Raw genomic sequence first — 17,560 nt, forward strand, 5'->3', positions numbered from 1 at the left:
AAAAAACTGTTCCAGAACCGGATCTTCTAGAACCGGATCCCTTCAGAGCTAAAAACCGGTTCTGGCCATCCCTATCTGATGCCTATTAACAAACTGACAAACAGATATAGCCGTTCTACAAGACATCGGATACTTACGCACGATGCGGTAGGTCTGTATTTATATGTTATGCGCCCCTGTGCTCTAAATAATTTGACCCCCCCCCAAAAATGACCAATATTAGAGTTGAATTCATAGTTTTTGGGGTCGCTGAGATGAACAGCGACAATTTTAATCCAATTCAACTTCAAAGTCATGCTCCACTTCCCAGCGAGGGGGCGAGATTTTAAAAGTAATCGAAAACGGCACATATTAGTGTTGAATTCATTGTTCTCGAGGTTGCTGAGTTTAACGGTAACAGTTTTCATGATGTTCAAGTTCATCCTCACCCCTCTGGGTGGGGGTGGGGGTGGGAGAGGATGAGTTTTCAAAAATAATCAGATAAGCTAGCTAATTAGTAACTACTGTAATTAGTTAAACACATTAACATATTTTCTTGCGCTTGCACGGGACTCTGCAGGTTGCTAGTTTTAAATATTACTTTATTGTGAATCTTAAAAAAAAAGAAAAAAAAAGAAAACTACTGAGGGCCGCAGTGACTCAGTGGTAGAGCGTGGGGTCCTAGGTTCGATCCCAGCTCGCGCCAAGTGAGCTTTGTGGTAGACAAACACCGTGTACGTGGGTTTTCTCGGGGTTCTCCAGTTTCCTCCCACTTTCTTTATTTCACCATTTCATTCATTACTCATCATCACCGTCTCCATTAGCCTCACCGGCATAACGGCAGAACGTAAAACTTCAAGATTTCATTTTATTTTATTTTAAAAAATCCAAAATTTTGCTGCTCCCTAAATTCTGCCGCCCTGTGCTCGAGCACAGAATAGCACTTACCTAAATACAGACCTGCGGTGTGGATTTATTTATTTATTTTGAAAGTTTACTATAGTCTGGTTCTGGCTAGCCCTCACAGTTTTCACCTTCTAGATCAGTCACTGCTTATGCATAGCATATTTTGGAATTGTAAACTAAACTATAAGCCTTTACTTCAATATGAATCTTCTGCATAGAGATAGACTACGCATTTTTCTTCCATCCAGCCAATTTCTTTCTTTCTTTCTTTTTCTTTTTTCTTTTTTTTTCATCGAAAACTGCAGAGCAAAGAGAAGGGACAAGTATCCATCATTCAAAGTTATCGACATGTCAATGACCAACTGGGGGGAACAAAAGAAAACATTGGCTGAAAGCCAGGATTCAGCTATAGTACAGTACCGGGTACAGTAGTGGCATAGTAACCAATATGTTGCACACGACACATTTTCTTTGTCTCACCAGACCCATCAAACTCAAAGACGACTTGACAACTGACGTCATCAATCACATTTTTTTCCTTTTTTTTTTTTTTAAATTCTAAAGAGAAGATCTACAGCTATTTTCTCAAGCTACGCACACATATACCTGGGAAAGACAAGCTAGTGATGTTTCACAATCAGCGACACATAAGATAATTACCATTTATTAAGAAAAGAACTTATAATGTGTTCAAGAGGACCCATCACGGCAAAATTAAAATACCGCTAATTTTACAGTAATTATGTGATATCTTCAAATAGATAAAAGATAATCGAAAAGTGGAACAAGTGCTCCCTAGACAATGTTATTTTACATGAGATACCGTTATCACGACTCACTTATCTGGTTTCGATTTTCAGCCATTTAGAAAACCGGCATTTATTTTCGCGTTTTTAAATGGCTGCAAACGGAAAGCTACTAGGTGACTCGTGATAACGGTATCTCATGCAAAATAACATTGTCTAGGGAGCTCTTGTTCCACTTTTCGATAATCTTTTATCTATTTGAAGATATCACATAATTACTGTAAAATTAGCAGCATATATTTTAATGTCGCAGTGATTAGGGCTTGTTAATGTATGAGATATCAATGAGATCTTAACTGTGTATGATGACACAAACAGCTGGCTGAACCTCGCAGTTGAGAGGGTTATAATTGAGCTACTCAGCTGACCCGAATCTAAGCAACACTCCTGTAAGTCATATCCTAACTTCTTATAGGGCAGTGGCGGATCTAGAAGGTAAAAATCGGGGGGGGGGGGGGCAACTAGAATCCAGACTATGATAGGTAGGGGAAAGTCGCACAAAACCGGGCCCAAAAATGTTTTTACTTGTTCTTCAGCATTTATATGGATGGTATAGGTTGAATTAGTTTCCAAATGCTAAATAGATTTGTTATTGACACACACACAAAAAAAAAATGTTTATTTCAGTGGGAAAAGGTCATAAATTATATGAACTGTCGCCGATTATATGAAAATAAATATGGAAGAAACATGAAATAAAGTCGTCATTTTGTTATAAAATTACATGGCGAGCAGATTTTATCTGGTCCCAAACGATTATCGTCGAATATAAGCTGTTAAAGAAGCACTCTGATTAGCCAAATTCAAATTACCTCAAGAATTTATCCCTCTACAAGAGATGTTCTATTCATCGCCTCCGTAGCCAAGTCGGAAGAGCATGTGGTTAGTAATCTAAAGGCTGATGGTTCGTGCCCACTCTTGGGTATTTTTTTTACTTATTTTAAGCGTTTTTTAGACTCACATTAATGTAAACACATTACGCATATAGGCGATTTAACATATTTTGGGAGAGTAATTTTGTGGCTCATTGATGCTTACCGCATGGAGAACATATTAGGCACGTTCCCCAGGTACATGTCAGGCATGTGCCCAGGGGCGGACATAGACTGTGACTATCACTTGCCATCCATTTGATTTCTCTCAGAGGTATATAAGGCACATACTGGACACATCCCCATGTACCTGAGTGAACATGATAGGCATATGCCTGGTAGGTAATTGTGCTGTTAGAGTGCTTTCTGTTCTATGACGATCAACGCTGAAACCGGAAATGATTTATTTCAACTGCTTCCGGTTTGAATAGCTCGAGTTGATTTTGAGCAGCGAGGCTATATAAGACGGAACCTACTGATTAACGTGGAATCTGAACCATAATGAGCTCCTGCCGGAAATTAGAACCTGGGTCTCCCACGCCAAAGGAGTGTACGCTAACCGCTTAGCCACGAAGGTGCTCTTGAATAGCTTTATATGAGTGAAGATGAAACCAATTTCTTGGGATGCTGAATCCATAGAAAAAATTATTTTTGCCCTATCTCTTACAATTCCTGTTGTATGGAGATCAATATTGAAACCGGAAATGGTAGTAGATTTCTACAACTTTTTGTTTCAATGTAGGAATAAAAGAGTCGAGTTAGAATCTTATCCTTCAGACGCTGAACCCATTTTTAATTATCATTATCTATTACATTTTTTATCTATGATGATCAACGTTGAAACCGGAAATGGTTGATTTCTACTGCTTCCGGTTCGAATAGAGTGTTAAGAGAGGAGACAGATCATGTGCTTGGGGCACTAAATCCACACCAAAAGAAACATTTTTGTTACCTCTTACCGTTTTAGACCTGACACCTGTAAGCAGAGACAGACGACATACCCGTACTATAAGACATTCAAAATTTATGCATAGAATAGTTAGAAATATTATATATATATATATATATATATATATATATATATATATATATAGATAGATAGATAGATAGATAGATAGATAGATAGATAGATAGATAGGTAGATAGATAGATAGATAGATAGATAGATAGATAGAGAGAGAGAGAGAGAGAGAGAGAGAGAGAGAACTCTCTTAGGAAATAAACCGACAAGGTAGACAAAAGCAAATTTTTTACTGGATACCACAAGTGAGATGTAGAGACCTACACAGCATCCTAATACTGGTGGTATCAAGAAATTAGAAATTAGGTAGCACTCCGAATATCTTGGAAACGAGATATCCAAAGATAGATGGTTGTCAAAAAATATTGGAAAGACCTTAATCCAGCAATAGATAGACACTTGTTGATAATGGTATGTATGCGTTTCAAATATAAATAACCCTCACCACTACAGTAATGTGATCCCCATTTTCATTGTCGATATCAGAGCATTTGCAATTAAGAAGTAAACGCTTATACCTTGTACTGAGAAATCATAGGTTTAACCCTATAGCTGCAAGATTTACTAAAAACAAATATAGTTAAACTAAAATTTACTGTTCCGGTATAACTGAGTAAAATTTACTGTTATGTCTGGGTATAACAAACGGTTCTGCGAATCCAAAATATTTTAACAACGGGTTTTAGCGCGAACTGGGTGAGTAGCACCACTGATTCAAACACGAATATTGTTTGAACACCTTGATGTCTGTTCCTGTCTTAACTCCGGTTTACATTTGAGAAATTGGCTTCTTTCCTTTCTTTGTTCTCTCTTTCCAGTATTTTCCCTGCCATGATGCATCGGGTGAATTGAAAGTGTTTGATTTGATCTACTTGTCCAAGGCGCTGTGAAGCACACGGAATGAACAGGTGGGGCGTTTCGTTGAAAAGAGAGAGAGGGAGATTTGGTTTTATGCCAGAAACTTGTAAACGAGTATGCTCACCTTTTTTTCTTTTTTCTTTTTTCTTTTTTTTTTAAGTGTCTTAAGCTCTTGTTGTCTTGGCAACAACACGGACGCATTTCCGTTTTTACAAGGTCTTATTCCTCAGCTCAATTTCTACATGTATCCTGTTAAAAGCATGAAGTTACACAATAGATGTAATTTCGATTATCGATCACCAATAAAAAAACTCCCAAACCTCTAAAGTTTAAAAACTTCAACGAATTAAAATCGAACAAATGTTACAGTTAAAATATGCACTCAATTCTAACCAGTGACGACGCAGGAGGATGTTACAAGGGGGAGGGGCGAGTGTCAGTCTCCTATGTTCATAAAAGCCCCTTCCCCCTAGGCATGTTTTGTTTGTAGCTCAAATAATATAAAACTGTCCTTTTCAGTATACAAAAATATAGCCACCCCCAAAGAGACTAATGCTGGCATTAGAAGATGCTCACAGAGGGGTTTAGGAAGCAGGTTGCGCCCATGCGAATATTTGAGGCGACAATTTTTCATTGAAAATGGTACAATCAAACTGAAGAATGGTAAGTTTGGGGGGTGGAAATCGTCAATTTGGATAAGAAAGGTAAATGTGGAGGAAAGAAAGGTAAATTTGAAGGGAAGAAAGGTAAATTTGGAGGGAAGAAAGATAAATTTGGAGAGAAGAAAGGTAAATTTTGAGGGAAGAAAGATAAATTTTGAGGGAAGAAAGATAAATTTTGAGGGAAGAAAGGTAAATTTAGAGGGAAGAAAGGTAAATTTGGAGTGAAAAGAGGTAAATTTGGAGTAAAAAAAGGTAAATTTGGAGTGAAGAAAACTGGCTGAAACAAGCTGTGATTCATTTTCTTAATGCTAAAAAACGTGAAAGCGGCTAAAATGCATCGCAAGAATTGAAATGAATATTCAATGTTGGAATTTAATTTTGTACTCTACTGAATTATAAATAAAACGAAAATTTTAAACCTCACAGCTACTAGAATGCCTAAATACTTTGTATAGTAGGATATTTAAGCATAGGCCTATGTTGTCTGTACAGATTCAGAATGTGCATAAATACATGTTTTAATCGTTTGGATTTTTCGAATGATTTAGCATTGGTTTTCCCGTTAAAACTATATTGACGTTCGATAATAATCAGGCACAGCCGTGGCCTCGACATATGGCATTAAAGAGCACTTACTGTAATAATAATAATAATAATAATAATAATAATAATAATAATAATAATAATAATAATAATAATAATAATAATAATAATAATAATAATAATAATAATATAATAATAATAATCATCTCTAGTTCGGTCCTTAAATTTATGGGCCATGGCAATGCTTAAAAATCTGCGGACTTCAGTTCCAGATTCTATATTTCTGAACTAAGCAAGCGAATGGTTATTGTTTCGGATAGTGGGCGTGGCGATTCCAGGACAAACATTCCTTGGAAAGACTTTACTTCACCGAAAGACACTACTGGCGCCCAGGATAAGATTATAAAGGTGAAACTGAATACCCAGCTACCACTCCTACTGGGAAGGTATTTGTTTAGGTTTCACGCATTCCGAAATTCCTTCACGACATGTTAACAATGCGCGAAATATGTACTAAAATGCTTTTGTCTTTACTGTGGAAGCAATCGGATGAAGCGATTTGAGAAAAGACAAATAGCAGATCTTTCGGTTGTCAATCACTCCCACCGCATTCATGATAAAAATCTTTGGAGGAACGAAATTGTTGTCAATAGGTGGTCACATCGTGTAAAGATAACCTTTGTCTCCTGTAGCCTGTACACTCCTTAACTGAATCCGCCTAATTCCTTTGATCTTTAGAAATGTAAAAACCTTTTCTTGTAATACATTATTCAAATATTTAGTCTTATTCACGTATTTTGGGTATAGACGAAGATTATAATCATGTCGCATAGAAACGAGTACTCACTATTAAATTTATTACAAGCATTGCATATTGATCTTGGAAGAAATTTCTCTCGCCAGTAAGATGGTTATGAAAATTTTAATATTTTTTAACTGGGATTCAAGAAATGTACTCTGTACAGAGGTATGCATTATACGTGTATGTGGAGTGAGTGGAAAGCATAAACTTTTTTTTAAAAAAAAGTAGATTTTTTAAATATTCCAAAAAAAAAAATACATAGCTCCTGCTTAGCCGAATTATTAACGCGCACATCTTTAGTGGAGAAAACTCTTACTGCCGCAGAAAACACTAAAAAATTTCTGGTATTGATGCAGTGGGGGAGTAAATGAATTAAGATGTATCGAACTCCGGATAAAGAAGTCAGAAATGATGGAACTTGAGAGACAATGCGCTGACCACGCACCCCAATTGAACGAGCGCAATCTGGAGGGCTATAAGCTATTTACGGGTTGTGGGGAAAGCAAGTTTAGTGCTTCCTTTTCACCTGTTAGCCAATATAATCAGTATTTGAATTGAATATGTGCAACTAAAGAAAACTGAAAATAATGGACGCGTGGTCAGTACACTGACTTCCAACACCATATTTCTGTAGTTCAGAGACCACTGTATGTAATGAATGCTTATGATCCACGAAAACAAAAAAAGAAGAAGAAGAAGAAGGCAGGGGTGCCCACAAGGGGGCGGCGGTAATTTCGTCACCGGAAACTTCGTCACCGGAAAGTTCGTCACGGTAATTTCGTCACCGGTAATTTCGTCACCAAAATATTGCCATATAGGTAATTTCGTCACCGAAAATTTTGTCACGATAATTTCATCACGGGTTTCTTTTAGAGCATAATACAAGTAGAAAGAATGAACTCGAAAAAGTTTTTGAAGTTGTTTGCTTTAATCTTCAACTGAAGCAAAACTATGCAGCATAATCAAAATAGATTATTATTACTAAATAAAGAGTTACATATTTTAGATATCGTATTTGAGACGAGAGATAAAAGTTTCCAGTAATTCTATCACAGAAATATTATCATATAGGAAATTTTGTAACGGTTATTTTTTCACCTTTCTTGAACTAAATGGAGGCAAACAAATGACCAAAACAATTTACGTTATCTTAATCAAACTTGGAAAACAACTCAGTTCGTGTTGAACTCTACAAAATTGAAGTTTCGGGTACTCGACGCAGGTGCAAGCACCAGTAGAAGAAAATAATGCCAGCTTCAGCAAATGTTGAAAGCACAGGCAACATGGGAACTAATGGGTTTATATATCACTATTTACAAATATTAAGTATCGCCAATATCAAAATTTTAGAACAGAAAATAGCAAACAAATATAGGAAGATATGTCAATCCGTTCATTTTCCCGCAAACGGGACGAAAATTTGCATCGTACTTGTACCATTTTCTGAGCCCAAACTCTTGGACCTTCCTCCACGTTAACTGAGTCATGTGAAAAGAGTGATCGTTTTTAGGAGCTATTGAAAGGAGAATATTATATTTCAACTCTGAGTAAACATTGGCAAATTGTTATTGCATATATGTGGAGAAAACAAATTTATTTAAAGGAAGAAAAACGTATAAATATGTCTGGAAGTTTCCTTTAAATAGCCTTATGGAGCTATTGAGAAGTGAAACATGGATGGTGGACTGAAACTTTTCAATGGCTCCTTTAAAAAAAAAAAAAAAGCCCTATATGTTACGGTATTTGAGCAGTACGGTACGCCCTAATGCAGAGTAAGACACAAAATTCATATGAAGAACTGTTTCGTGCGGTGATGTATCAATGTAGTGAATTTAGTGAATATGCGGACCCTGTAACTGTGGTTATGGATTTCGAGATAGCGGAAATGCAGGCTGTAAAAGCAACTTTTGGAAACAACTCGTGTCCACCATCCATGTTTCACTTCTCAATATTTGAAATATTTCACTCAGAGTTAAAATATAATATTCTTCTTTCAATAGTTCCTTGAGTAAACATTGGCAAATTGTTATTGGATATATATGTAAAGAAAACACATTTATATAAAGGAAGAAAAACGTATATATTTCTGGAAGTTTCCTTTAAATATAACCTTATGAAGCTATTGAGAAGTGAAACATGGATGATGGAAGGGAACTTTTCAATGGCTCCTAAAAAAGAACAAAAAAAAAAAAAAACGTATATATTATTTGAGGTGAGACTTCCTTTACTAGGTGTACGCCCTAATACAGAGCAAGACATAAAATTCATATGAAGAACTGTTTCGTGAGGTGGTGCATCAGTGAAGTGAATTTAGTGAATATCCGGACCCTGTAACTATGGTTATTCGATTTCGAGATACCTGAAATGCAGGCTGTAAAAACAACTTTTGGAAATTCAACTCGTGTACAGCGTTGCTTTTTTCACCTGACTCAGTCAACATGAAGGTCGAAAAGCTTGAGCTCACAGAACAGTAGAAGACCAATGAAAATTTTCGTCTATTTTGCTAGAAAATGAACTGATTGGCATTTCTTCCCATAGCACATGTGCATCGATTAATACAAGAGTCTTTGGAGGAAGAGCGGGAGCTTCTGGACTGTTCTGATAGTACTTACGTGTCCGGCACATATCGCCGTGTTAAAGCTCGGTCTGGAAATATTCGTTTACACAATGTGCCCCCTCTATATCCTCCAGACACCTGGAATGTTCACTAAGCCACCCTGAACAACAATCATAGGACAAATAATATTTGTGAATCGTGGAACCGTGAATCGTGTGAATCGTAAATACAGGATGGACTTAGTAGGAGTTCAGGAAGTTAGGTGGGAAGGAAATGGATCTGAGAATTCCGGAAATTTTACGTTCTTTTACGGGGAAGGAAATAAAAATCACCAGTTAGGAACAGGGTTTTTCGTTCACAAACGAATATTACCAGCAATTAAACGGGTTGAATTTGTTACTGACAGACTTTCTTTTATTACTCTTAAGGGACGGTGGTGTGATATTATTGTTTTAAATGTACATGCTCCAACTGAAGATAAGGGTGACGATATAAAAGATAGTTTTTACGAAGAAGTGGAACGGATATTTGACCAACTCCCGCGATACCATATGAAGATTCTATTAGGGGATTTCAATGCGAAGGTAGGACGAGAGGATATTTTCAAACCGATTATAGGGAACGAAAGTTTGCATAAGGAAAGTAATGACAACGGTGTTAGACTCGTGAACTTTGCAACATCCAAAAACCTAATCGTGAAGAGTACAAAATTCCCACATCGCGACGTTCATAAATACACTTGGACATCACCAGACGGAAAAACACATAATCAAATTGATCACGTTTTAGTAGATAGAAGAAGACAATCTAGCATAATTGACGTCCGGTCGTTTAGAGGGGCTGATTGTGACACTGATCACTGCCTGGTAGTAGCGATAATACGGGAGAGATTATCGTTGAATAAAGGTAATATTCAATGTCCGAAAACGGAGAGATTTAATTTAAAGAAATTAGAAGAGAGCCAGGTAAGAGAGGAATACCAGATTGAAGTTTCGAATAGATTCGCGGTTTTAGAAGACTCGGAGTGCACTAGTGTTGAGGATACTTGGATTGAAATTAGAGATAGCATTAAAAGCTCAGCAATAGAAAAATTGGGACACGCGGAAATACGTAGGAACAAACCATGGTTCGACCAAGAATGCATTAAACTAGCAGAGAAGAGAAAACAGGCAAAATTACGGTGGCTACAAAATCCGAATGAAACAACTACACAAAATTTCGCAGATATCAGGCGGGAAACTTCCAAAACTTTTAGAACAAAGAAACGGGATTTTTTGAAAGCTAAAATTAAGGAACTTGAAGATAATAGTAAAAATAAAAATATTCGGGACATGTATAAGGGGATCAGCGAATTTAAGAAAGGCTATCAACCTCGTGCTTATATATTAAAGAAATCTGACGGAACAGTTCTCACCGATACGGATAGCCTCTTAAATAGATGGAAGGATTTCTTTGACGATTTGCTTAACACGCAACCAAAAACTAATGTGCGTGGAGAAAAGGAGATACACACCACAGAACCGTATATTCCAGAACCCAATCGAATAGAAGTGGAAGCCGCTATAAAGAAATTGAAGAAACACAAATCTCCGGGTGTAGATGAAATTCCGGCTGAGTTAATTTTAGCTGGAGGCGAAAAATTGTGGAACAAGATACACAAACTCATTCTCCTTATCTGGAACAAGGAAGAATTGCCACAAGAGTGGAAAGAATCAATCATTGTTCCAATTCACAAGAAAGGCGACAAAACTGACTGTAATAATTATCGAGGCATTTCTCTTCTGTCAACATCCTATAAAATCCTTTCAAATATTCTGTTAGCAAGATTGACCCCATACGCAGATGAAATTATTGGAGACTATCAGTGCGGATTTAGACGAAATCGATCAACTATCGACCAAATATTTACCATTCGCCAAATACTCGAAAAGAAGTGGGAATACAATACCCCGGTACATCAACTATTTATTGATTTTAGAAAGGCTTACGACTCGGTTAGGAGAGAAACATTATACAACGTTCTTACAGAACTTGGAATACCGAGAAAGCTAATTAGATTAATTAAGATATGTTTAAGTGAATCCCAAAGTAAAGTCCGGGTAGGAAAATTTTTGTCCACGAGCTTCCACGTCGAAAATGGCCTGAAACAAGGAGATGCGTTGTCGCCATTATTATTTAACTTTGTGCTGGAATACGCCATAAGGAAAATCAAAGATAGCAACCAGGGCCTAGAGTTGAACGGCATTCACCAGGTTATGGCATATGCTGATGATGTAAATTTAATAGGGGATAATAGGAGAACAGTAGAAATAAATGCAGAGATCTTATTAAACGCTTGCAGGGACATGGGTTTAGAAGTAAATGCAGAGAAAACTAAATACATGGAAGTGCGTCGGGACCGTAATACGGCAAATTGTGGAGGCGTTAAAATATTAAATAATACTTTTGATAAAGTGGATACTTTCAAATATTTAGGATCAATATTAACAGACGAAAATCATATTCACGAAGAAATTAAATGTCGACTAAAAGCAGGGAATTCGTGTTACTATTCGGTTCAAAATCTCTTGTCTTCGCGAATTCTGTCGAGGAATTTGAAGCTTAAAATATATAAAACGATAATCATGCCTGTTGTTCTGTATGGTTGTGAAACATGGTCGCTTACTCTGAGGGAAGAACATAGACTGAAAGTATTTGAGAACAGGATCCTGAGAAGAATATTCGGACCAAAGAGGAACGAGAATGGGGAATGGCGGAAGCTTCATAACGAGGAACTACATAGTTTATACGGTTTACTCAACATTGTTAGGGTCGTCAAGTCTAGGAGGCTTAGGTGGGCAGGTCATGTAGCTAGAATGGAAGAAAGTAGAAACGCTTTCAAAGTCTTGACTGGTAGACCCATAGGAAAACGACCATTAGGAAGACCTAGGCGCAGATGGGAGGACAATATTAAGAGGGATCTCGCAGAGATATGAATACAAAGTAGAAACTGGATGCAATTAGCTAAGGATAGAAGTCAATGGAGAGCTTTTGTGAACGCGGCACTGAACCTCCGGGTTCCATAGGCCATAGAGTTAGTTAGTTTAGTTAGAATCGTGGAACCAGAAGTTTCATCAACTAGTAGGAATATCCCACCCAACTACTTGGAGGTTTATTCGTGGAATTCAACAAGATGAAGCAAGAGTTTCAACTATGCTTCATCAAGATGATGTGGGCCAACCACCAAAAAAGAAAACCAGAAGAGCGTTTCAGACTTTGCAGAAACGGCTCCAGTCTTTGTGTTTAGCGTACAACGCTGGAACTAAAAGTTTGACAGATTTTTTGCTTGGTGTTTCATTTAATGTGGTGCACAGTAGAAAATGAACATGTAAAACGCTTATGGTATTATAACGACTTACATTTTCTTTACTATTTTCTGTTTGGAAATTTTGATATTGGCAAAACATAAAATGTGTAAATAGTAATATACAAACTCATTAGGAGCCATTTTGCCTGTGCTTTTAACATTTACTGAAGCTGGCATTATGATCTACTGGTGTTTGTTCTTGCGTCGAGTATCCGAAACTTCGATTTTGCAGAGTACAATACCAACTGAATTGCTTTCCAAGTTTGATTAAGATCAGGTAAGCTTTTTGGTCACTTAGTTTGTCTCTACTTAGTTCAAGAAATATGAAAATATAACTGTGACAAAATTTCCATGCTAATTAATATTTCTGTGATAGAATTACTGAAAATTTTCTCTCTTATCTCAGACATAATACTTAAAATAACATGTAACTATTGTAACTATTTATTTAATAATCTATGCAATTTCAAAAACTTTTTCGAGTTTATTCAATGTGTCAAGTTCTATAAGACACTGGGCATTTTCGGTGACAAAATTACCGGTGGCGAATTTACTACGTCAAAATTTTCGGTGACGAAATTACCTACATGCTAATATTTTGGTGACGAAATTACCGGTGACGAAAATTCCGGTGGCGAAATTTCCGGTGACGAAATTACCTAAGTTCAGAGGGGGCTATGACGCAAACTGCGTCATTGAAATTTTGAGGGGGGGTTAAAAATCTATATAAATATGTTTGATGGGGGGGTAAAATTAATCGAAAAGAAGATTTTTTTCATGGAAGAACACCTACGGATAGACAATTGGGGGGGTGCGTCATGGACATAAGGGGGGGTGGGCACCACTGAAGAAGGTGCGGTGGCTCAGTGGTGGAAAGTCCACCTCCAGTGCTTGGGGTCCTTGGTTCAATCCCAGTTCGCGCCGTGTGAACTTTGTGGTGGACTAACACCGTGCTCGTGCGTTTTCTCTGGGTTCTCCCGTTTCCTCCCACTTTCTTCATTCCACCATTTCACTCATCACCGTATCCTTTAGCCTAACCAGTATAAGCGTGGGACGTAAAACCTAAAGATTTCATTTTTCGAAAACAAAAAATCTTCTGATCGTATTTTCAATCGTTGTGGCTATTTTGGTGGCCGTGATTTTGCGAGCCATACAATCCTGTATATATATATTCCCAGCAATCCCAATAGGATCCTGGGAATATATATCGCAAATAGAATCCCCACTTTACAATATATATGGAAGGGCTGTACCCACTGGAGGTTCACAGGGGTCGGACCCCGCTCCCAAGCTTCCTAACTCAATATTTATTTATACATTTTCCCAATAAAATTATACTTGTGTAACAGAGAAATGATTGATGTAGCCAGGGGCGGATCCAGGACGTACTTCTGGGGGGGGCGGTGGGTTGTAATACTGCTACTTAGAGCTACTTTTAAGAGCTCCAAACTCTGGGATGGGTTTTATTTATACATAAAATAAAAAAAAAAAATACTTCTGGAGGGCAATTGCCCCCCCCCTGGATCCGCCACTGGATGTAGCATGAAAATTTGATCTTACAATTCATCTGTGCTTTTTCTCTTATAAAAAAATAATGTATAATTTTTTTCTGAAAATAGAGGTGGAAATATTTTACAATTATTTGTCGTCTTTTCGGGTGCAGAATAATACCCGTTCAATATTACAGAGGTACCGGTAGTGACTTTTAGTATTGGAATCCCCCTTTCGCAAAGCTTGGACTCCATTCAACAACAAAAAAGGTGCTACATAAACACAAAAATAGTAATATAATACTGTTGAAGCAAACTACAACGATGTCCAGTGGATAGTATACGCAGAACCATTTTTATTACATTTTTCAAGTGTTTCCGTGTATATTTGGCAAAATTTTAGGTTTTCGGAATGTTTTTTGCTTCTCCTGAAAAATTGTGGTTTTAACACATAGCGGTTCTTCGAGGCGCAGCTATGATATACATGCTTATGTACTTGAGCTCCCTTAATAAGTTTCTAGCTACATCACTACACGAAGACACATACTACGAACAATTTCTCGGTAAAAATATTTTAATTATAAATTAAAAGCCAATAATGATAATAAATATAATGTACTTACCTTCGAATGTCCCATTCCGATCTACTCGTCACATGTTTATCCAACAAAGGCGTGCTGGAAGCTTTGGCCCTTCTAGCAGATTTGGACACCCCTCTTCGACGTCGTCCGGAAGGGCTGTCCCCAGCTTCTTTGATCGGCTGCAGAAAGATCACGCTATTAGCACACATCATCCGGGAAACCACACTATAACTATCAATCACTCCAAAAATAACATGATCGTAATAAACAAAACGTACAAGAATTTTTTGATACGCAAAAGCAATATATTAAAGAAAAAAAAGTTTTCACCATGTTAAAAAGCACTTCAAGCAGAAAATAGCTTATCAAAAAGGTTGATACACTAAGAAAACAAATACAAATTGATAAGATTTCAATATTTGAGTGGCAACTATGACGGATTAGTTTCACATATTTCTTGATTAACGAAAGCACTTTGTTGTCTTGTTTTATCGATACTTATTCAACTGAACAAATGAATGAAAAATACTCCTAAAAACACATAGTATTGTATGTTCTTTTCTTTTCACCCCAAACCGTCTTGCATTACAGACAAACACTGTTGCAGAACCGCACTCTTTAAAATAAAGACATGGAAAAGTAACTAACTGGAATATTAAAAAACGGTATGTTCGTTGTCATACATACTAACCAGCTTATTAGCGGAATCCTGGGTGTAACGTGCGTAACACGGAATTAATGGTAATGACAGAACTACATCACAAGATAGCACTTGGGTGAGCATGGCTGCGGCACTGTCTTGCTTGCGTTCATTCCAAGCGCGTGGAATATACTGTCGCTCAAAAAGCCCAAGGAAAGCGTACACAAGAAAGGACCGTGAATTGATGCAGTACGTACTGTTGGAAGATCGGAAGAGAAATGAAAAAGAGATCTGTTGACCAAACCTAACTCGAGCGCTTTTTCTTTTTCTCTCGCTGCGAATGAGACAGTTGATCATAAAAGTTTACCGGAAGTAAGGCGAGAAGCGAAGCCAGTAAAGAAATACAGTAGCGTGTGACAGTTTCTTGATCTGTGTGCATTGTGTCTGTGCGAGAATCTCGCCGCAGGATTATGGGGTGGGTGGAGTAATTCTGCCAGTGTGACAGTATTTCCTCAGTGTTTTTTTGCGACAAATACGTGTTGCCAGTCATTTGATTGCATTTTTGAGTTTTTTTTTATTTCTTTCTTTGCGTCCTTACGTAACACCAAGTTATGAAGGGCAGGACCGTACTACTAACGTAAGCTCTAAAGCACGATCTGGGCTTGAATTCGGTACGTTGGCTTAAGAGTCTTCATCCCGGCGAAATTAAAATACCGCTAATTTTACAGTAATTATGTGATATCTTCAAATAGATAAAAGATAATCGAAATGTGGAACAAGAGCACCCTAGACAATATTATTTTACATGAGATACCATTATCACGACACACTTATCTGCTTTCGATTTCGAGCCATTTTGAAAATCGGCATTTATTTTCGCGTTTCTAAACGGCTGAAAACGGAAAGCCACTAGGTGACTTGTGATAACGGTATCTCACACAAAATAATATTGTCTAGGGCGCTCTTGCTCCATATTTTAATTATATTTTATCTATTTGAAAATATTACATAATTACTGTAAAATTAGCGGTATTTTAATTTCGCCGGAATGAAGACTCTTAAGATGACCAGAAATATTTTGATCAAAAAGATTTACATTAGAAAACAGATTTTGGGCTTTCAGGATCTATGGCCATGCATGCCTGTCACGTATAAGGGATGACGTCAATCGGCGATCACACTATCCGAGGAAAGGGAAGGAAGACAGTATTGGGGAAGGAAGGAAGTGGCCTGGGACCTATATGTTAGGTTCCATCCCGGCATTTGCCTGGTGTAAATGAGGAAAACCTCATTCAGGGTGGCTGGCCTGGAAAAGCTTTTACATTTTTTTCGACTGAGTGTTCCCACCGGGAATCGAACCCGAGACCGTTCGCACCAAAGACGAGAGGGTTAGCGACATTTGATCAAAAAGACTATATGAGTTCAGTTTAGCGTCCTTTTCAGCAGCAAGGCTACTTGAGAAGTGGATGGACCTGCAGCTTAACGCGGAATTCCCGCAGGGAACAAAAGCCCGGTCTCCCGCGTCAAAGACGTATACGCTAATCATTCAACCCCGAAAGAGAATTACAAGACGGAGGGGGGGAAAAATAAAAAAATACGTGAGCTGTCTCTGTGTTTTGTAAGTTCCTGTTGTTTTAATCAGCAAACCGGTCCCGGGTTTTATTCCTAGTAAGGATACCCAGTCGGAAAGGTGTGACAGCTTTTTCAAATCAGACGTCCTAAGTGATTTTTTTTTTTTTTTTTTGGAGGAGCTTCCTTATTCACACCAGGCAAATGCCGGAATGATACCTAACATATAGATTCCAAACGCTTCCTTTCTTCTTTCCCCATTCTTCGGATAGTTTTCTCTCCGAACTGATGTCACCTCTTATGCGTGACGGACTTAAGACTATAGATGCCGGTAATATAAGTATAAACAAATAATAATCCACAAAAACTATAGCAAGAGCATAATCATAACATATAAATAACTACTTCCGTTTCCTCCCAATTGTCCTTCCACCATTTCATTCATATCTCATCATCACCGTCCTCTTTAGCCTAGCCGGCATAATCGTGGGACGTAAAACTTAAAGATTTCATTTCATTTCTTGTCAATGGTTATCCTAGTTGTATTGCTATAAAAGCGACAGAGAGCATGACCACATTAAGAGACCTCGAAATTAAAATACAGCAAATTTTACAGCAATATGTGATATCTTCAAATAGATAAAAGATAATCGAAATATGGAACAAGAGAGCGCTAGACAATATTATTTTGCATGAGGTACCATTATCACGAGTCACCTAGTAGCTTTCCATTTGCAGCCATTTAGAAACGCGCAAATAAATGCCGATTTTATAAATGGCTGAAATCGAAAGCAGATAAATGAGTAATGATAACGGTATCTCATGTAAAATAATATTGCCTAGCGAGCTCTTGTTCCACTTTTCGACTCTCTTTTATCTACTTGAAGATATCACATACCGTAATTAGTGTAAAAGTAGCGGTATTTTA

The 17,560-nt window shown here is 37.5% G+C and overlaps 1 protein-coding gene across 3 annotated transcripts in view; it reads right to left on the reverse strand.

The window, feature by feature from the left end:
- RhoGEF3 (Rho guanine nucleotide exchange factor 3) overlaps positions 1-17,560 on the reverse strand; it is a 920,825-nt gene that overhangs the window by 145,854 nt on the left and 757,411 nt on the right. For all 3 annotated transcript variants that reach the window (XM_081756412.1, XM_081756413.1, XM_081756411.1), the window contains exon 4: positions 14,466-14,602. In XM_081756412.1, coding sequence (XP_081612538.1) covers positions 14,466-14,602 — 137 coding nt within the window. The remainder of the gene's footprint in view (positions 1-14,465; positions 14,603-17,560) is intronic.

The sequence above is a fragment of the Thermobia domestica genome, chromosome 4 (genome assembly GCF_964235325.1).
Source record: "Thermobia domestica chromosome 4, izTheDome1.hap1.1, whole genome shotgun sequence".
In the NCBI taxonomy this organism is placed as follows: domain Eukaryota; kingdom Metazoa; phylum Arthropoda; class Insecta; order Zygentoma; family Lepismatidae; genus Thermobia; species Thermobia domestica.